The 22,200-nt window shown below is 47.1% G+C and overlaps 1 protein-coding gene across 7 annotated transcripts in view; it reads right to left on the reverse strand.

The window, feature by feature from the left end:
* usp25 (ubiquitin specific peptidase 25) overlaps positions 1–22,200 on the reverse strand; it is a 211,708-nt gene that overhangs the window by 109,111 nt on the left and 80,397 nt on the right. For 4 of the 7 annotated variants that reach the window (XM_070893238.1, XM_070893237.1, XM_070893236.1 and 1 more), the window contains exons 6-9: positions 16,122–16,208; positions 7,990–8,073; positions 5,699–5,836; positions 1,421–1,497 (exon numbers count right to left, since the gene is read on the reverse strand). In XM_070893238.1, coding sequence (XP_070749339.1) covers positions 1,421–1,497; positions 5,699–5,836; positions 7,990–8,073; positions 16,122–16,208 — 386 coding nt within the window. The remainder of the gene's footprint in view (positions 1–1,420; positions 1,498–5,698; positions 5,837–7,989; positions 8,074–16,121; positions 16,209–22,200) is intronic. The other 3 variants (XM_070893240.1, XM_070893239.1, XM_070893235.1) reach the window with 1 other exon arrangement.

Genomic DNA, 22,200 nt, shown 5'->3' on the forward strand with positions numbered 1-22,200 from the left:
ATGCAGCAGTCAATTCGAGTACAGCAAGGTCCCACAAACAGCAAAGGGATAATCTCTTTAATGATGTTGGTTGGGGGATAAGTATTAGGCAGAACACCAAGGGGAACTCCCCTTCAAAATTGTGCCATGAGCTCTATAATGTCCACCTGAGAGAGCAGACGGGCCTCGGTTTAACATCTCATCCGAAAAACAGCACCTCCGACAGTGCAGCACTCCCTCAGCACTGTGCTGGAGCGTCGGCCTAGATTTAGTGCTAAAGTCTCTCGAGTGGGTCTTGAACCCACAACCTTCTGATGGACTACAATTCTCAGAATACAGACTGAGGTGGTCTCTCTTTCTCCTCAGACCTGCACAAACAAGGTGGGGCTCAGAAACAGGAAGTCACGACACACTCTGAGATTGGTCAGTCTTGTCAATCATAATAACAATCCTGATGCTTTAAGAACGCGGCCAAATCTACTGATTCAGAATGTTGGCAAACACAGCAAGAAAATAAACTGCAAATGCTGGAAATCCACAGCAGCTGCAAATAGAGCAGATAATTAAAGTTTCAAGTGTAACCCTCAGAACAATCTATACAGCATTTTCCTCTTCACCTGCCGACACCGTTTTCTACATCTCTGACACCGTTAAGAGGACGAATCCCGACTTGTCTCGAGATCGAGTGATTTTTATTTTAAAATTCCGAACACCGATGGCGATGACCCACAAATGCACCCAGCCAATCAGGAAGGTTCAGTGCCTGGCTTCAATTGGGTCGACACTGAATACAACTGCCTTCCAGAGCAACAATGAGCATCACCACAGGAGATCAGCATCAGAATGTGCAACGCCATAGGAGGGCAGCGTCAAGGCACCAGTGAGCAATGCCACAGGAGGGCAGCTCCAGAGAACCAGTGAGCATTGCCACAGGAGGGCAGCTCCAGTGTACCATGAGCATTGCCACAGCAGGGCAGCTCCAGTGTACCATGAGCATTGCCATAGGAGGGCAGCTCCAGTGTACCATGAGCATTGCCACAGGAGGGCAGCTCCAGTGTACCATGAGCATTGCCACAGGAGGGCAGCTCCAGTGTACCATGAGCATTGCCACAGGAGGGCAGCTCCAGTGTACCATGAGCATTGCCACAGGAGGGTAGCTCCAGTGTACCATGAGCACTGCCACAGGAGGGCAGCTCCAGTGTACCATGAGCATTGCCACAGGAGGGTAGCTCCAGTGTACCATGAGCATTGCCACAGGAGATCAGTATCAGGGTGCCAATGAGCAATGCCACAGGAGATCAGTATCAGGGTGCCAATGAACAATGCCACAGGTCAATGTTAGGTGCCAATGAGCAATGCCACAGGAGGTCAATGTTAGGTGCCAATGAGCAATGCCACAGGAGGACAGCATCTGTTTTACCTTAAAACCATCTAAGCTTACCTCTCCTCCTCTGTTTTCACCTGAAAGGCGTCCTCTAGCCAGTCCAAAAGCTTGTGTGTAAACTCACTCACGTCTTGCTGTAAAACAGGACAGGGAGGGAAAGAAATACTTAGAAAAAAGCAAAACCTCTGCACAGAATGATACCTGAAAGGCACCTCCAATGTGTTCAACAACAATTTGCATTTATACAGCACCTTTAATGTAGTAAAACTTCCCAAGGCACTTCACAGCAGTGTTTTCAAACAAAATTTGACTGAGCCACATAAGGAGACATTAGGGCAGATGGAGATGGGGTTTAAGGAGAGATTTGTTGGAGGAGGTTACAGAGATAGGTAAAGGCAGTGTGCGATGGACCAAATGGTCCCAGTTTCGGTTTTGCACCTGGCTGGGTTTCCTGATTTAGGCCAGGGTCACAGTGGGGTGTTACCATCGGCCTCACACATTGGGGGAGGGAGTGCAGTAATAAAAAGCTAGGGTTTGCCCTCCTAATCACGGTCCAGTGACCTCAGCTGGAGAATACAGAAGTTAGGCGAGAACAGATGATGTCTCCTCCGCGGTCAAAGAGCGCACATTCTGGCCAGTTCGACAGACCAAAAACCTTCAGCTGGACGAGGCACCAGAGAGCAGCCAGTAGCTGTGGAACTGTACATCAGCAGTCTTATGGCTTCAAGAGTAAGGGACCGCTCATTTAAAACTGAAATGAGGAGGAATTTCTTCTCTGGTTGATGTAGTTTTGCTCGGATAAGTAGGCTTAGGGCTGTGCTTACTATTCCTGCTCATGCATCAAAGATTAAATATAGGGTACCGTGCAGGCCAGGGCCATTGGAGGGAGCAGCGTGCGGTGGCATACCACTGCAGGGAGCAGCGTCTGCTGCTGTAGGAGGGCGACGGCTGTGAAGCCAGGTCGCTGATTGCAGTGTGGGCAGGCACAGCAGGAGGGGCGAAGGAGCGGCAAGAGTCCATAGAGGGACGTGACCGGGGCCCAGGAGAGGCGTGAATCTGGGGCCCAGAAGAGGCGAGGGCTCAGGGGCAGCACGGGCCAGCCCACACTGCGATATAGAAACATAGAAAATAGGTGCAGGAGCAGGCCATTCAGCCCTTCCAGCCTGCATCGCCATTCAACGAGTTCATGGCTGAACATGAAACTTCAGTACCCCCTTCCTGCTTTCATGCCATACCCCTTGATCCTCTAGTAGTAAGGACTTCATCTAACTCCCTTTTGAATATATTTAGTGAATTGGCCTCAACTACTTTCTGTGGTAGAGAATTCCACAGGTTCACCACTCTCTGGGTGAAGAAGTTTCTCCTCATCTCGGTCCTAAATGGCTTACCCCTTATCGTTAGACTGTGACCCCTGGTTCTGGACTTCCCCAACATTGGGAACATTCTTCCTGCATCCAACCTGTCCAAACCCGTCAAAATTTTAAAAGTTTCTATGAGGTCCCCTCTCACTCTTCTGAACTCCAGTGACTACAAGCCCAGTTGATCCAGTCTTTCTTGATAGGTCAGTCCCACCATCCCGGGAATCAGTCTGGTGAATCTTCGCTGCACTCCCTCAATAGCAAGAATGTCCTGCCTCAAGTTAGGAGACCAAAACTGTACACAATACTCCAGGTGTGGCCTCACCAAGGCCCTGTACAACTGTAGCAACACCTCCCTGCCCCTGTACTCAAATCCCCTCGCTATGAAGGCCAACATGCCATTTGCTTTCTTAACCGCCTGCTGTACCAGCATGCCAACCTTCAATGACTCATGTACCATGACACCCAGGTCTCGTTGCACCTTCCCTTTTCCTAATCTGTCACCATTCAGATAATAGTCTGTCTCTCTGTTTTTACCACCAAAGTGGATAACCTCACATTTATCCACATTATACTTCATCTGCCACGCATTTGCCCACTCACCTAACCTATCCAAGTCACTCTGCAGCCTCATAGCATCCTCCTCGCAGCTCACACTGCCACCCAACTTAGTGCCATCCGCAAATTTGGAGATACTACATTTAATCCCCTCGTCTAAATCATCAATGTACAATGTAAACAGCTGGGGCCCCAGCACAGAACCCTGCGGTACCCCACTAGTCACTGCCTGCCATTCCGAAAAGTACCCATTTACTCCTACTCTTTGCTTCATGTCTGACAACCAGTTCTCAATCCACGTCAGCACACTACCCCCAATCCCATGTGCTTTAACTTTGCACATTAATCTCCTGTGTGGGACCTTGTCGAAAGCCTTCTGAAAGTCCAAATATACCATATCAACTGGTAGTCCTTTGTCCACTTTATTGGAAACATCCTCAAAAAATTCCAGAAGATTTGTCAAGCATGATCTCCCTTTCACAAATCCATGCTGACTTGGACCTATCATGTCACCATTTTCCAAATGCGCTGCTATGACATCCTTAATAATTGATTCCATCATTTTACTCACTACTGAGGTCAGGCTGACCGGTCTATAATTCCCTGCTTTCTCTCTCCCTCCTTTTTTAAAAAGTGGGGTTACATTGGCTACCCTCCACTCCATAGGAATTGATCCAGAGTCAATGGAATGTTGGAAAATGACTGTCAATGCATCCGCTATTTCCAAGGCCACCTCCTTAAGTACTCTGGGATGCAGTCCATCAGGCCCTGGGGATTTATCGGCCTTTAATCCCATCAATTTCCCCAACACAATTTCCCGACTAATAAAGATTTCCCTCAGTTCCTCCTCCTTACTAGACCCTCTGACCACTTTTATATCCGGAAGGTTGTTTGTGTTCTCCTTAGTGAATACTGAACCAAAGTACTTGTTCAATTGGTCTGCCATTTCTTTGTTCCCCGTTATGACTTCCCCTGATTTTGACTGCAGGGGACCTACGTTTGTCTTTATGTGTGTGTGCTCAGTCTGAGCAGCAGAGCTGGTCTCCAGTCAGTCTTGGGTAATCCTTGCCAGTGGACCAAGACCTAGCTCTGTCAAGCCCATGTGGTGGCTGGTGTGTAACAGCCACCACACGTTAACAAAATCCACGCACAGGCATCTTCCACCCTTCACGACGTAGTTCGGGATCTGAAATATTAGGTCCTTCACTGAAACACCTGTGAACTCATCCCTTTTGGGCGTGGAAGCAAGTCATCCTCGCTTCGAGAGATTGCCTATGATTTGTAGAAAAGAATCAACAGTTAATTGTCACAGGTAAGATGGCTGTGAATTAAGTGAGAATCGTAGCCCTGTAAACAGAGGTGAAACTCCTCCTCATACCACAGCCCCATAGTAGAGGCACATAGGTTGGGTCATTGAATAAATTTAAGACAGAGATAGGCAGTTTCTTAACCGATAAAGGAATAAGGGGTTATGGGGAGCGGGCAGAGAAGTGGACCCGAGTCCATGATCAGATCAGCCATGATCGTATTAAATGGTGGAGCAGGCTCGAAGGGCCGTATGGCCTACTCCTGCTCTTATTTCTTATTTTTCTTGCCTTGCTCTTAACATAAGCACCAAAAGAAAAACCTGGGGAGATGCTGTGCTGGAACAGGTCTGCCATCATTCCCCATACCAAGCTCCCTTTCCTTACTGTAGCCACACCATCAGGGAAGAGATCAAGACATTCTCACGGAAGGGAAGGGAAGGGAAAGGATGGGCAGGTCAGCCCGACCGATTGTGCACCTCCCGCCCGAGGTCACAGAAGTAATCATCTCTTTCATGCAGGTGGTATGGAAAATGGGAAAATGTTAATGGTGCAGTCGGACAAGCTCCCGTCCACTTAACCTGTGCACTGTCCGTAACCTCAATGCGTAATTATTATTTTTTGGGCCATTTTTTCATCTTTCTCCTCTCCCTTGAAATAGAGGATTCCTTCCTGGTACAGCCGACTCTGCTGACAATCCCTCTCTCCAGTACTCTGCCCAAGAATCGACTCTTCCCGTCATCATCTGTTTGTTCCTGTACGAGCCTAGACAGTGATGGAGTGTTGCGGTCTATTTGGGGGTGTGACAGCAGAGGCCAATCTAGCTCTCTTCAGTATCCAGTGGGATAGCAGTTACTGGATTGCAATCCTGGCTGACCTTTGGAAATGCTGAGACCAACTAAAGTGTCCCAACTATGAGCGGAGATCAGCCAATGCAGCACGTAGCAGGGACTGAATGAATCTGGGACCTCCTGGTCATGATGGCTGAGTCGCAACTTGCCTTCATCAACTGAACCATCGAACGCGATAGAAAGGAATTAGGTGCGAGAATAAACATATTGCACATTTTAATAACTTTCAAAAATCTCTCTCTCTCCCTCCCTCCCAACTCTTACCTGTTGCAAGTCATTGGATTTGAAGGTATCTTTCAGTATTTCCACAGCTCTTGAGGGATCCACATATTTCCTCTTGGAGCTAACCATCAGCGCAAACAGATGCCTCAATTCACGCATAAAAGGAAGATTCCGACGCTCCTGCAGATTGGGAGGGAAAATAAACACAGGTTCCCATAACACAATCCCAAAAATACAGGTTTCCATTAACACAATGCCAAAAACACAGGTTCCCATAACACAATCCCAAAAACACAGGTTCCCATTAACACAATGCCAAAAACACAGGTTCCCATAACACAATCCCAAAAATACAGGTCCCCAAAACACAATCCCAAAAACACAGGTTCCCAAAACACAATCCAAAAAACACAGGTTCCCAAAACACAATCCCAAAAACACAGGTTCCCATAACACAATCCCAAAAATACAGGTCCCCAAAACACAATCCCAAAAACAGATTAATGAATTTCAGCGAAGAGGCAGGAAGGGGGAAAAACACTGCATGCTAGGGTTTTACAGGCCACACTTTTAATACAGGGGAGACTTATTGAAGAAAGAAATGAATGCAGGGTAAGGAGGCTCTTATTCTGCAAGCAGATGGTATCCTCCACACACCTTTGGGTTCTACCGCACATAGACAGCTTTTATCTGGGATGAGTGTCCTTAAAGGCAGCAAATACAGACAGTCATTGCACAGGGGTCACATGAACAAGTCACTTGGATGAGATATTGTAGGACAGTCAGGTCCTGTGGAACCCGCAACCTCTACGACCCAGAAGGACGAGGGCAGCAGGTGCATGCAAACACCATCACCTCCAAGTCTCTCGCACACCATCCCGATTTGGACCATCACATACCATAGGCCATTCCTTCATCGTTGCTAGGTCAAAATCCTAGAACTCCCTGCCTAACAGCACTGTGGGAGCACCTTCACCACATGGGCCGCAGCGGTTCAAGGCAGCAGTTCAACACCACCTTCTCTAGGGCAACCAATGCTGGCCTTGCCAGCAACGCCCACATTCCAAAGAATTATTGAAACTGTACCCCAGTAAGCCGGCAAATTCAGAAAAGGAAAGAAAAACTAAAGGGGAACTAAAAGTATATCATTTTTTTCTCAGCAACTAATTGTTTTAGTGGCTATGGAACAAGAGTAGGCCATTGAGCCCCTCGAGCTCCCCCATCACATCCCCTTAATATCTTGACAACTTTGATCAGATCACCTCCTAACCTTCTACATTCCAGGGATGAGGCGCCCACTTTGTTCTTGATTCCTTTTCAAATCGGTTGTTGCCGAGAGATATCCTTCTTAACTCAGATTCGGGCTCAGGGATTTTCTGGCCCCTCACAGGATTTTAGTCAACTGGGTATAACTGTGCTGCTTTCTCTAAAGGCCAGTCATAATTATTTGATGCAGCACTCTTAAATTCTGGCTCGTTACTTGCTCCCAGTTGCCAGGCAACAGCCTAGCAACCTGGAGGGCATTTGCACAGACTCTACTAATATAAATGCAGGGCAATTACAACAGGCACACAATATCATCTTGTGAGCATAGATCCAACACTGATGCGACGGTGAAGTGTGCCCAATGTTGAAATCGAAGTGTTATAAGAACATAAGAAATAGCAGCAGGAGTAGGCCATTTGGCCCCTCGAGCCTGCTCCGTCATTCACTAAGATCATGGCTGATCTGATCATGGGTTCAGCTCCACTTCCCCGCACAATCCACATAACTCTTTACTTCCTTATCGCTCAAAAATCTGTCTAGCTCCGCCTTAAATATATTCAATGACCCAGCCTCCACAGCTCTCTGGGGCATAGAATTCCACAGATTTACAACCCTCAGAGAGAAGAAATTTCTCCTCGTCTCTGTTTTAAATGGGTGGCCCTTATTGTGAGATTATGTCCCCTAGTTTTAGTTTCCCCTATGAGTGGAAATATCCTCTCTGCATCCACCTTGTCGAGCCCCCTCATTATCTTATATGTTTCTATAAGATCACATTTCATTCTTCTGAACTCCAATGAGTACAGGCCCAAACTACTCAACCTATCCTCATAAGTCAACCCCCTCATCTCCGGAATCAACCTATTGAACCTTCTCAGAACAGCCTCCAATGCAAATATATCCTTCCTTAAATACGGAGACCAAAACTGTTCGCAGTACTCCAGGTGTGGTCTCACCAATACCCTATACATTTGTAGCAGGACTTCTCTGCTTTTATACTCTATCCCCCTTGCAATAAAGGCCAACATTCCATTTGCCTTCCTGATTATTTGCTGTACCTGCATACTCACTTTTTGTGTTTCATGCACAAGGACCCCCAGGTCTCTCTGTACTACATCACTTTGCAATTTTTCTTCATTTAATTTATGATGGACCTTAAGGGAAGGAAGGCGAGAGTGAATCTTGATCAGACTTACTAGCACGCAATTGTAATTGCACAGACTGGAAGCAAGTACAAAATTCTTGCCAATTTTTACCACACCACCTGACTCTTGCTGTGATACACTTGAATGGGGCTCTAATAGCTCGCCCTTCATGCGCAAGAGATCGCAGGCTATTCGTCCATGTAGGTCATCATGATCAAGCGAGGGCCTGTCCTCACTTGGAATGCGCAGTACGCACTTTCCTCCAGCAGACCTTGGGTCACAGCTGGGAACAGGGGCCCTGGCTGATTTCCCTCTCCCGAGCTCACAAACAGCAAGGCCTGGAGTAGCACACTCATTCAGATCATCTGACTCAGCACAGTTCAGGAATCGAGCCCAGGGTCTCCCGGCAACCTGTCTTTTACTCATTCTGCCAAACCGTATTGGAATATTGTGCGTGTAAATGTCATTTAGAAAAAATTTGGTTGGTGTGTGCGTTATCATTTGCACTTGGGAGCCTAAGTTCCTATGCTGCCCAGACTGACAGATTAAGAACATAAGAAATAGGAGCAGGAGAAGGCCATACCGCCCCTCGAGCCTGTTCCGCCATTTAATACGATCATGGCTGATCCGATCATGGACTCGTGTCCACTTCCCTGCCCGCTCTCCATAACCTCTTATTCCCTTATCGTCTATTTCTATCTTAAATTTATTCAATGTCCCAGCTTCCACAGCTCTCTGAGGCAGCGAATTCCACAGATCCACAACCCTCAGAGAAGCAATTTCTCCTCATCTCAGTTTTAAATGGCCGGCCCCTTATTCTAAGATTATGCCCCCTAGTTATAGTCTCCCCCATCAACGGAAACATCCTCTCTGCATCCACCTTGTCAAGCCCCCTCATAATCTTATACGTTTCGATAAGATCACCTCTCATTCTTCTGAATTCCAATAAGTAGAGGCCCAACCTACTCAACCTTTCCTCATAAGTCAACACCCTCATCCCCAGAATCAACCGAATCAACCAGAATCAATCTCTGAGCTGCCTCCAAAGTATATCCTTTCTTAAATATGGAAACCAAAACTGCACGCAGTATTCCAGGTGTGGCCTCACCAATACCCTGTATAACTGTAGCAAGACTTCCCTGCTTTTATACTCTATCCCCCTTGCAATAAAGGCCAAGATTCCATTGGCCTTCCTGATTACTTACTGTACCTGCATACTATCCTTTTGTATTTCATGCACAAGTACCCCCAGGTCCCACCGTACTGCAGCACTTTGCAATCTTTCTCCATTTAAATAATAACTTGCTCTTTGATTTTGCATGACCTCACACTTTTCAACATCATACTCCATCTGCCAAATTTTTGCCCACTCACTTATCCTGTCTATGTCCTTTTGCAGATTTTTTGTGTCCTCCTCACACATTGCTTTTCTTCAGCAAACTTGGCTACGTTACACTCGGTTCCTTCATCCAAGCCGTTAATATAGATTGTAAATAGTTGGGGTCCCAGCACTGACCCCTGCGGCACCCCATTAGTTACTGATTGCCAACCCGAGAATGAACCATTTATCCCGACTCTCTGTTTTCTGTTCGTTAGCCAATCCTCTATCCATGCTAATATATTACCCCCAACCCAGTGAACTTTTACCTTGTGCAGTAACCTTTTATGTGGCACCTTGTCAAATGCCTTCTGGAAATCCAAATACACCACATCCACTGGGTCCCCTTTATCCACCCTGTTCGTTACATCCTCAAAGAATTCTAGCAAATTTGTCAAACATGACTTTCCCTTGTAAATCCATGCTGACTCTGCCTGACTGAATTTTACTTTTCCAAATGTCCTGCTACTGCTTCCAAATGTCCTGCTAATGGACTCCAACATTTTCCCAACCACAGATGTTAGGCTAACTGGTCTACAGTTTCCTGCTTTTTGTCTGCCTCCTTGTTTAAATAGGGGCGTTACATTTGCAGTTTTCCAATCTGCTTGTATCACCCCAGAATCTAGGAAATTTTGGTAAATTACAACCAATGCATCCACTATCCCTGCCGCTACTTCTCTGAAGACCCGAGGATGCAAGCCATCAGGTCCAGGGGATTTATCTACCTTTAGTCCCATTATCTTACTGAGGTCCGCCTCCTTCGTGATTGTGATTGTGTTCAGTTCCTCCCCCTCATAGCCCCTTTGACTATCCACTGTTGGAATATTGTTAGTGTTATTAAAGTGTTCCCCATCTCTATTATAAATCATAGAATAATACAGCACAAAGGGAAGCCATTCGGCCCATCAAATCTTTTTGCAGTCTCAGTCTAGATTCTAGATGGTAGGTCAACAGCATAACAGCATAAAACTGGAGGTAATTTGGCAAAATCTTGCACTTGCTCATTAAAGCTAAGATAGTGAGCGGGAGAGCGATAATGATTTCTCTATGCAGGCACAGCCCAAGCTCAGAAGGTATAGTTGGACCGCTTGCTGTTGTTCACACAGTGCACACGCCCACTATTATTATAATACTTAACTGAAGTCAAGTCGACAAACGCTCACGCTGACTAACACTGCCACCTTCTCAACACTCCCACACAGTAAGTTCACCTCCTCAGTATAGCTATCTTGTTGAGAGCAGCAGGAAGAGAGGAGGTGACACCAGAGTCCTAGGCACTTTCTATAAAGGTAGGTTTGGGGTGGGGGGGCGTGGGGAAGGCTAATTTAACAACACAGCCACAACAAATGACAGCTGTATCTATATATACTCAAGTTCTGGGACTAGATCGCCTGCCTGACCTGTCAGGACTGCGAGAAAACGATGGAAGAAGTCGTCATTTCTCAAAATATATTGTAGGAAAAATTACTAAACTTTCTGGAGTTCTCCTTCTGTGATGCGCATCCTAAAAGCGTCACTGCACTAGTGATCCCACGTCCGGAACAGTGGCGGGGAGGCGGAGAAGGAAGAGGAGGAGGAGGAGGAGGAGGAGGCGGAGGGGGAGCAGGAGGAGGCAGAGCGGGAGGGGGCGGAGGGGAAGGCAGTGGAGAGGAAGGCAGTGGAGGATATAGGGGAGGTGGAAGAGGAGGAGGAGGGGGAGATGAGGAGGATGTAGAGGGGGAGGAGGAGCAGAAGGAGATGGAAGATGAGGAGGAGCACGAGGAGGAGCACGAGGAGGAGCACGAGGAGGAGCACGAGGAGGAGGAGCACGAGGAGGAGCACGAGTAGGAGGAGGAGGAGGAGGGATTATAGAAGAACTAATAGAGGACATTAAACATGCAAGCAAAAAATGTCAGTTTTAAAAACTGTAAAGAGGGATTAGGCACAGGCCTCTCTCTTGTAGGACCCAGATTACAATACAGCCAAGAATAATGGGATCACTATGTTTGGTGACAAAGAGCCCAGTGAAACAGTAGCTTGTTCAGTCTCAATCCAGATCCAGGTGAGCAAGGACACACAGCAAAAACCTGCTACCAATGAGCACTCTGACTCGAGAGGGTACAGCATGGATGGTGTGAAGAAATGGACAAAAAAAGCCCCACTGCAGCGGACACATTGCTGGGGCAGAGTGGAAGGAGCTTTCCCCTGTCTCTCTCACATCCTGCATCTCTCCCTGTTGGGGAGGAGTTAAACTAATATGGCAGGGGGATGGGAACCAATGCAGGGAGACAGAGGGAAACAAAATGGAGACAGAACAAAAGACAGAAAGGAGATGAGTAAAAGTGGAGGGCAGAGAAACCCAAGGCAAAAAACAAAAAGGGCCACTGTACAGTAAAATTCTAAAGGGTCTAAAGTGTGTTAAAAAGACAAGCCTGAAGGCTCTGTGCCTCAAGGCGAGGAGTATTCGGAATGAAGTGGACGAATTAACTGTGCAGATAGCAGTTAACGGATACGATGTGGTTGGCATCACGGAGACATGGCTCCAGGGTGACCAAGGCTGGGAACTCAACATCCAAGGGTATTCAACATTTAGAAAGGATAGACAGAAAGAAAAAGGAGGCGGGGAGGCGTTGCTGGTTAAAGAGGAAATTAATGCAATTGTAAGGAAATACATTAGCTTGGATGATGTGGAATCGGTATGGGTGGAGCTACGGAATACCAAGGGGCAGAAAACGCAACTGGGAGTTGTGTACAGACCTCCAAACAGTAGTAGTGATGTTGGGGAGGGCATCAAACAGGAAATTAGGGGTGCATGCAATAAAGGTGCAGCAGTTATCATGGGTGACTTTAATATGCACATAGATTGGGCTAACCAAACTGGAAACAATACAGTGGAGGAGGATTTCCTGGAGTGCATAAGGGATGGTTTTCTTGACCAATATGTCGAGGAACCAACTAGGGGAGAGGCTATCTTAGACTGGATGTCGTGTAATGAGAGAGGATTAATTAGCAATCTTGTTGTGCGAGGCCTCTTGGGGAAGTGTGACCATAATATGGTGGAATTCTACATTAGGATGGAGAATGAAACAGTTAATGCAGAGACCATGGTCCAGAACTTGAAGAAGGGTAACTTTGAAGGTATGAGGCATGATTTGCCTAGGATAGATTGGCGAATGATGCTTAAGGGGTTGACAGTGGATGGGCAATGGCAGACAGTTAGAGACCGCATGGATGAACTACAACAATTGTACATCCCTGTCTGGCGTAAAAATAAAAAAAGGGAAGGTGGCTCAACCATGGCTATTAAGGGAAATTAGGGATAGTGTTAAAGCCAAGGAAGTGGAGAACCCAGCAGAGGAGGACAAAGGGTTTGATCAGGGAAGGAAAAACAGAGTACGAGAGGAAGCTTGCAGGGAACATTAAAATGGACTGCAAAAGCTTCTATAGATATGTAAAGAGAAAAAGGTTAGTAAAGACAAACGTAGGTCCCCTGCAGTCAGAATCAGGGGAAGTCAGAGCGGGGATCAAAGAAATAGCGGACCAATTGAACAAGTACTTTGGTTCGGTATTCACAAAGGAGGACACAAACAACCTTCCGGATATAAAAGGGGTCAGAGGGTCTAGTAAGGAGGAGGAACTAAGGGAAATCCTTATTAGTCAGGAAATTGTGTTGGGGAAATTGATGGGATTGAAGGCCGATAAATCCCCAGGGCCTGATGGTCTGCATCCCAGAGTGCTTAAGGAGGTGGCCTTGGAAATAGCGGATGCATTGACAGTCATTTTTCAACATTCCATAGACTCTGGATCAGTTCCTATGGAGTGGAGGGTAGCCAATGTAACCCCACTTTTTAAAAAAGGAGAGAGAAAACAGGGAATTATAGACCAGTCAGCCTGACATCGGTAGTGGGTAAAATGATGGAATCAATTATTAAGGATGTCATATCAGTGCATTTGGAAAGAGGTGACATGATAGGTCCAAGTCAGCATGGATTTGTGAAAGGGAAATCATGCTTGACAAATCTTCTGGAATTTTTTTGAGGATGTTTCCAGTACAGTGGACAAAGGAGAACCAGTTGATGTGGTGTATTTGGACTTTCAGAATGCTTTCGACAAGGTCCCACACAAGAGATTAATGTGCAAAGTTAAAGCACATGGGATTGGGGGTAGTGTGCTGACATGAATTGAGAACTAGTTGGCAGACAGGAAGCAAAATGTAGGAGTAAATGGGTACTTTTCAGAATGGGAGGCAGTGACTAGTGGGGTACCGCAAGGTTCTGTGCTGGGGCTCCAGCTGTTTACATTGTACATTAATGATTCAGACGAGGGGATTAAATGTAGTATCTCCAAATTTGCAGATGACACTATGTTGGGTGGCAGTGTGAGCTGCGAGGAGGACGCTATGAGGCTGCACAGTGACTTGGATAGGTTAGGTGAGTGGGCAAATGCATGGCAGATGAAGTATAATGTAGATAAATGTGAGGTTATCCACTTTGATGGCAAAAAACAGAGAGACAGACTATTACCTGAATGGTGACAGATAGGAAAAGGGGAGGTGCAACGAGACCTGGGTGTCATGGTACATGAGTCATTGAAGGTTGGCATGCTGGTACAGCAGGCGGTTAAGAAAGCAAATGGCATGTTGGCCTTCATAGCGAGGGGATTTGAGTACAGGGGCAGGGAGGTGTTGCTACAGTTGTACAGGGCCTTGGTGAGGCCACACCTGGAGTATTGTGTACAGTTTTGGCCTCCTAACTTGAGGAAGGACGTTCTTGCTATTGAGGGAGTGCAGCGAAGGTTCACCAGACTGATTCCTGGGATGGCGGGACTGACATATCAAGAAAGACTGGATCAACTGGGCTTGTATTCACTGGAGTTCAGACAAATGAGGGGATCTCATAGAAACGTTTAAAATTCTGACTGGTTTAGACAGGATAGATGCAGGAAGAATGTTCCCAATGTTGGGGAAGTCCAGAACCAGGGGTCACAGCCTAAGGATAAGGGGTAAGCCATTTAGGACCGAGATGAGGAGAAACTTCTTCACCCAGAGAGTGGTGAACCTGTGGAATTCTCTCCCACAGAAAGTTGTTGAGGCCAATTCACTAAATATATTCAAAAAGGAGTTCGATGTAGTCCTTACTACTAGGGGGATCAAGGGGTATGGCGAGAAAGCAGGAATGGGGTACTGAAGTTGCATGTTCAGCCATGAACTCATTGAATGGCAATGCAGGCTCGAAGGGCCGAAAGGCCTACTCCTGCACCTATTTTCTATGTTTCTTTGTTTCCCCATGCTGAATCGTACCCGACCTGGGAGAGCTTGATGCCAGAAATAGAAAGTGTTCCGTCGCCTGGCTCTGAAAGCCCTCACTTTCAAGAACACAAAATTAATTAAGTTCTATAACAAAAATATATGAAAAAAGACTTGGGCGGGAAAAGATAAACTTGTTCAAATATCAATGAAACACTGAAGCCTCTAATGGTTTTATTTTTAAGTTACTACAGAATCATAGAAACTTATGGCATAGAAGGAGGCCATTACGGCCCATCGTGTCTGCACCGGACGAAAAAGAGCTATCCGGCCTAATCCCACTTTCCAGCTCTTGGTCCATAGCCCTGTAGATCATGGCACTCCAAGTGCACATCCAAGTATTTTGTAACTGCAATGAGGGTCCCTGCCTCTACCACCCTTTCAGGCAGTGAGTTCCAGACCCCCACAACCCTCTGGGTGAAAAAAGTTCTTAACTCACCTCTAATCCTTCTACCAATGACTTTAAATCTGTGCCCCTTGGTTGTTGGCCCCTCTGCTCAGGGAAATAGGTTCTTCCTATTCACTCTATCTCGGCCCCTCATAATTTTATACACCTAAATAAGGTCTCCCCTCAGCCCCTTTTGCTCCAAAGAAAACAACCCCAGCCTATCCAATCTATCCTCAGTTATTCCTCATCACTGATCTTGACACTTGGAATACATCGCTATTGGCCACCAGGGGATGCTACAGTGCAGGTTAGAGGGAGAGGACTCCAGGGCCAGAACTATGTTATGTTATGTCAAAGAGGAAGGACAGTTTGACGCACACAGCCTGCCCGCACAGACTCCGCCCGCAGACAGCCTACTTTCAGGAGTAGCCCGACAGTAATTCTGAGAAACGAAACCTAGACAGCAAAAGCCCAAGGGCTGCACGTATTGTTTTTTTAAATGCCTGTCCTTGGTCTGCTCACACACCCCGTGCTTGCTTTAGTGGAAGGCCAACCTCCTCTGCTTTACACTGGCCAGTGGGGTCAGGGGTACCAACCCTCCAGGATTGTCCTGGGGGAATTAAAGCTTAATCTCTGGGATCACTGCTTCTAGCAACACAAGAGAAAAATCACAGGGTTATTAAAAAAAATGTATTTTAAATTTACTTCGATTCGCTACAGAAGGAAGAGACTTTTTAAATTGTCCGTGGAAAGGCGGGAGGCCGTGAGGATGGACGTGTTGGGTGCCCAATGGCGGAGCATGGGCGGCGCTTGGAGGTGGGTCATGTGACAGTACATCCAACCAGAGTTAGCGACCCCGAGAGACACGCGGGCCTCAGTCCAGTAAGTCGCGGAGTTGCACCTGCCGAGAGCAGGGGGCTGGATGGCGGTGAGTTGGGTACCTGCCGTGCCCAGCACCCCAAGTGCCGGCTGCAAGCATTCGCAAAGATACACAGAAGCCACGCTACCTTTTGATTCGGAGGTGCATCCTGAGGATCAGTCGGCGGTACATAGTTGAGGACAAGTCTCCGAAACTCGAGCAGGTTGAAGAGGGACTAAAGGGGGAGGGAAGAAAGAAAAGTATTAAAATGGGTACAGTCAGTGCCGGAGTTTTACAGGTCGCACACTTAACAAGGAGGAGGCTAAACAGCTCTATGTATACGACAGAGCAATGATCTTATCAACTAATGAGACAAAAGAAAGGAAAGAGAGAAGGGAAAGAGGAAAGAAGGGTAAAGAAAGATCTTATGGAAAAGAGGTAGAAGAGCAAGAAAGAGAATAAGCGAGAGAGCAAAAGGAAGCGAAAGCGAAACTTGCATTTATATAGCGCCTTTTAGGATATCCTACGATGATGTACTATTTGAACTGTAGTCACTGTTGCAATGTAGGAAACATGGCAGCCATATCGCACACAGCAAGATCCCACAAACAATAATGAGATAAATGGCCAGATAATCTCCTTTAACTTTAATTTCCTCCTCTCCTATTCTAGACACATTTGCTCCTTGCAGTGTACAGCTGGACCAGCACCAGGCAACCCTCAGGGCCTTGTCCAACTGGCCACTCGGCACGTCAGCCTCCCGAGTTAGTTCGCCCACAGAGACCGTCACAGCTACGCCCAAATCTACCGTCACCGCAATGCCCATAAACGTGGGCACCCCACTGCAGGTCAGCAGCTAACCATCACCAGCAGTAGTCCTTTCCGACACCCTTCTCTGGTTCTTTGAGAGGTGAATAACCCATAGGAAATAGTCAAGGAATTTCTACATCACAGAAATCAAGTGTGTATGGATTCTAACAGAGATATTCAAAATGACGAGACCAAAGGGAGAAAGGTGGCTATCCATTTACCAGTTCGTGAAAAGCAGACTCAGGATTAATGAAGGTGTGAAGTTAGAAGGATTCTACAACACAAAGGGCTCACTTTTGCACAAGCCCGTTTTTTGGCGCATTGCCAGAGTTGTGCTTGTTTTTCTAGGCCAGAAATGCGCCAAAAATATTAGTCCAAAGTTCCCCTGCTGTATTTTTCAAATTTGGCACCGCGCAACATGTCCAGTCACCTCGGGGGGGGGGGGCCGGGGGGTGGAGTCTGCTGTCTACACCGCGAAAACGATGCCACATCTTGGAAAATCGCAGCTGCAATAGAAGATAAAACGCGATGTAAGGACCAAGGATTTCTTACAGGATGAAGTGGAGGCACCAGTTACTGTGATTGAGACCAGATGGCAGGAGCTGGACACCAGCAGAGGTCACATAAAAGTTCCACCCAAAGAAATGAAGAAACGCTGGAACCAAGTTGCAGAAGATTACTGCGCAATGATGAACACCACGAGATCTGGAGGTCAGTGTAAAAAGAAATGGCAGGACCTTGGTCAAGTAGTTAGTGCAAGTAATATTTTCATTTATTCAATGGAACTGCAATTGTAAATTTGACCAGCTGTACATGTGACAGGGTCACTGCTTTGATAGGTCCTGCCTGGAGAAAAGCAACCACCACTGCACAAGCTGGGCCCACACTCAAGGGAGAGGGTAAGTCCTGCAAATTCCAGAGTCTGGCTTTGCTGAATGTTAAGTACTGCACGGGCTAGCCATGCTTTGGTTCCTGGGGATGTCTCCGTCAGCTACGCTTTGGTTGATGCAATGTGCTATCATTCATCGTGGTCTTTCAAATCAGCCTGCTGCTTGTGCTGTGTGAACTTACTCACGCCACACACCCTGCCCCCTCCTCTGCTGCTAACCATTTGTCTGTGTTCTGTTATATTTTGCAGAATTCGAGACCAACCCTGACGATGCAGATGATGATTCAGACGAGGACGAGCCTGAAGAGAACATCTTCCAATCCCACCCTTCAGACCAAGAGCATGGGGGTGAGGGGGTAGTGGTGTGAATGGAGCTGGATGAAGCCCCCTCTGTTTTACTGACTTGGTGGAGGTGCAGGTGCCGCCCATTGAGGTGCCAGTGACTAGAGGTTTGAATGTTGGTGGGACAGTCCATGGTTTCCTAACGTCCGATGCTGCGGGTCCCAGTGGTGTGGTGCAGCGGGGCACACCCGTGGGGAGGAGGGGAAGGAGAGCTCGACAGCGTTCTCCTGAGGTGCAGGATCTAACAGATGTGGTTCAGATGATGGCAATGAGTGCGTGGAGTATTGACCTTACGCGATCACTCCTGGACACCATCAGTGGAGTGGGTGATGAGGTAGCGGGACTGTCGGGAGAAGTACCAACAACCTCACAAGAAATGGGAACGATGTCCAGGTCCATGAGTGAGGGAATATCTCAGTCAACTGAAACCATGTCAGTGACCATGAGGGAGGGAATGTGGCAGGTCATTGAGACACTGTCAGGTCGCATGAGAGACGGCATGTTGGAGTTAGCGACTGCAATAAGGGAACACACCCATTGACAATATTACTCCAATCCCCACACCAGCCTCAAGAGCCCCAAGCCAGGCCCTCCACATTGCCTCCTGCCCTCCCTCCCCTCCCACCCTCAACAGGTGCGCACTACCCGAGATCTTAGAAATAATAAGCTTGGTACCAACCACAGAAACACTGTGCCACCGCCTGCGGGCAGGAGTGGTGGAGTCACCAAGAACAAGCGGCGGGCAGTCTTCGAATAAGGGGGATGAGAGATAGGTGCAGCCTTTCTTTGCTGCTGCTGTTATTATTGTTATTGTTGTAACTGTTATTCTCAAATTAAAAGTTTTTTGTAAGTTATGTAAATTTACAAGTTTAAAAGTTAGTAAGTGATTTTAAAGTTTGTAAGTGATCGTAACTTTAAAGTTTGATACAAGAATAATTTTATTAAAAGTTAAGTACAAAGAACTGTTTGTTAAACTTTTGAATAAAATATATTTTACATTAAATCTGAATCATTTTCATTATTTGTTCCATTACGAACACAACTTTTGAAGTAAAGAATCATTTAATTCTTTTGTTCCATTAACACAACACGACATTACGGAACAGGTCCAAACAGTAAACATGACCCAAATGGAATAGTTGCCACTGAATATTCACGGATGAGCTGCTGGCGCAAGGCTCGAGCAATTGTTAAAGTGGCACGATGGCCCGCCTTCCTCCGTCATCATGCTCTGGGTTCAGGTACTTTTTCGTCCTCCTGCTCATCATCTGCATCTTCCTCATCATTATCATCAGCCACTCTCACGGCAGGTGGGACTTCTAGCAGCTGCTGCTGCTGCCTCATGATGGCTGAGTTATGCAGCATGCAGCACACAACAGTAAACTGACCGACAATCTCAGGGGAGTATTGCAAGTAGCCTCCGGAGTGGTCCAGGCATCGGAAACACTGCTTCAAGATGCCAATGGTCCTCTCTATGATGTTGCGCGTTGCAATGTGCGACATGTTGTATTCCCGGTCAGCTTCCATCCGGGTTACGCGTAGGGATGTCATGAGCCAGGTGGCGAGGCCGTACCCTTTGTCTCTGCCCTTCTGACTGCTGCTGAAACATGGCAGATATAACGTTCTCGCGTAGGATAAACGCATCATGGGTGCTGCCAGGGTATCTTGCATCAACTGACATGATGCGATGCATGTCGTCACAGATGAGCTGCACTTTCACGGAGTGGAAGCCTTTTCTGTTCCTGCACATCTCAGAATCCTCCAAAGGTGCTCGCAAGGTGATGTCGGTATAATTAATGCAGCCCTGCACCTTTGGGAAGCCAGCAATCCTGGAAAAGCCCTCAGCCCTGTCACGCATTGCCTGGGCGGTCATGGGGAACTGTATGTAGTCATTCCTCCAGGCATATAGTGCAGCTGTCACCTGCTAATGCAGACATGTGTTGCATGTTGAGAAATGGTGCACACATCCCCAGTTGTAGCTTGAAACGATCCGGAGGCATAGAATGAAAGTGCAGCTGTAACCCTCACTTCAACTGACAAAGCAGTCTTCCTGACGCTTCTAAGTTGCAGGTATGCTTTCACCAACTCACAGATCTCGGTTACAACTTCTTTGCGGAAACGCAGTCTTCTGACACAGTTTGCATCACTCGGGTGCAGGTACAAACGCCTGTCTCAATATACCCGAGGTGGGTAAGGCCTTCTGCCCATCATCCTATGTGCTCGGAGGTTCCTCATGCAATGAGATCTAATCATTTATCTCCTCCGCAGCACCATGATGCAGAAGGCTCGCACAAGGTATGGCATTGTCAGTGTTGCCCCCATGGTTAAATTTTACCTTTGCAAGAAGCTCAAAATGGCAGGAAGGCAGGCAGGACAGGTTGTTTGTTGTCTCTCCCCAAGCTCTGTATGGACCACACCCAAGTCTTGTGACTTCTCCCTCTCCCACCTCGGGCTCATTGCAGTCTTGAGACTTCTCCTCCCTCGGGCTCATTTGCCGCCTAGTGCAGTCTTCCGATCGCCACCATCTCCCTCCCCAGGCTTGTTTTGCAGCCGAGCATTTTACTACAAATGATCCGACAGTCCTGCTGTTGAGGGTAAAGTATGGCTATCGGGACGTTTCTCAACGAACCTGGCACGCAACGTTGCATCGCGGTGGGGGAAACATGCCTCACAAAGCAAACACACGGAGGGCAGGCGATCCAATCTGCACTGGCGCAAGAAGAACTCAAGGATGGCCTTTGATCCTCATCCATTCCCAAACACAGCATGGCGGCTCAAGGCCACCGACAATCGAAAAATCCACGTTCTGCATATATCTCGAGTGGCTGCTACTGAGGGATCTTTAGTATTATGATTCATCTATCAGGCAACTGCCATTTGCAAAGATCCAGGTCCACAAGTTTTAAACAGGACAGATCAAGGGGTTGGATGACATGGTGTCGGCCGTGGCTCAGTTAGTGGCACACTCTGGCCTCTTGAGTCAGAAGGTTGTGGGTTCATTTCCCACTCCACTGGCTCAAGCACAAAACCCAGGCCGACACTCCAGTGCAATGCTGAGAGAGTGCTGCACTGTTGGAGGTGCCATCTATCGGATGAGACATTAGACTGAGGTACCATCTACCCTCTCAGGTTTACAATAACATATTTATAGAGGGCCTTTAACGTCCAAAGGTGCTTCACTGGAGTGTTATGAAATAAAATTTGACACTGAGCCACGAGGAGATACTCGGGCAGATGACAAAAAGCTTGGATGACTGCAGCGGTTCAAGGCGACGGCTCACCACCATCTCAAGGGCAATTAAGGATGGGCACTAAATTCTGGCCTTGCCAGCGATGCAAGTGTAACACCTCCCAACCACCACATTATGGAACGAATAATAAAAATAATGATACAACGAAGAGCAGGGGAGATCTTCCTGGTGTCCTAGCCAATGTTTATCCCTCAAGCAACATTTAAAAAAAATAATAAATGGTCATTATCTTATTGCTGTTTTTTGGGAGCTGTGCACAAATTGGCTGCTGCGTTTCCTTCATTACAACAGTGACTACATGTCAAAAGTACTTCATTATCTTTGAAATGCTTTGGGGTGTTTTGAGGATGGGTAAGGCGCTATATAAATGTGAAACGTTTTCTTTTAATGAGCACAAGTAGAGCAGAGTCACCTGTGCTTGAAGGGCTGTCCATTGTCAGGGCGGTTTGAAGATCCCGGACTTGGGGTACACATTTTAAAATGCAGTAAAAAAAAGTAAAGGAAACACTTTAGATGAGTGCGTGGTGACAAAGGGAGCTCGTTGTTCATTGCGGTCTGATTTGTTTTGCCTCATTCCTCTTATTTGCGTGAATGAGTCTGCATCAAGGTGAAAGGTTTTAACAAACGGTTGATGGAAGTTTCCATGCAGGCTGTGCATCAGGACAGCGCGGTGCCGACGAGATCACAGGGTAGGCGTGTGATTCAGGATTCCCAAAACATCGGGCTCCGGGTTTTGGCGGCGTCTTGGTATGAGATGTCTGCACTTAGAGCAACACTTTTCAATTCCAGTGCTATGACAAGATACTATTTCCAGCCTGAGGAAGACTCGGTGCACAGATGTCACTTCCATCAGCGGAATCGATGGGGCGAGTAAGAGGTGGTGAAGGGAGAAGGGAGGAAAAAATAGTTTTCTACACATCAATTAAGTGTTCCTT

Source organism: Pristiophorus japonicus, chromosome 11 (assembly GCF_044704955.1).
Source record: "Pristiophorus japonicus isolate sPriJap1 chromosome 11, sPriJap1.hap1, whole genome shotgun sequence".
NCBI lineage: Eukaryota > Metazoa > Chordata > Chondrichthyes > Pristiophoridae > Pristiophorus > Pristiophorus japonicus.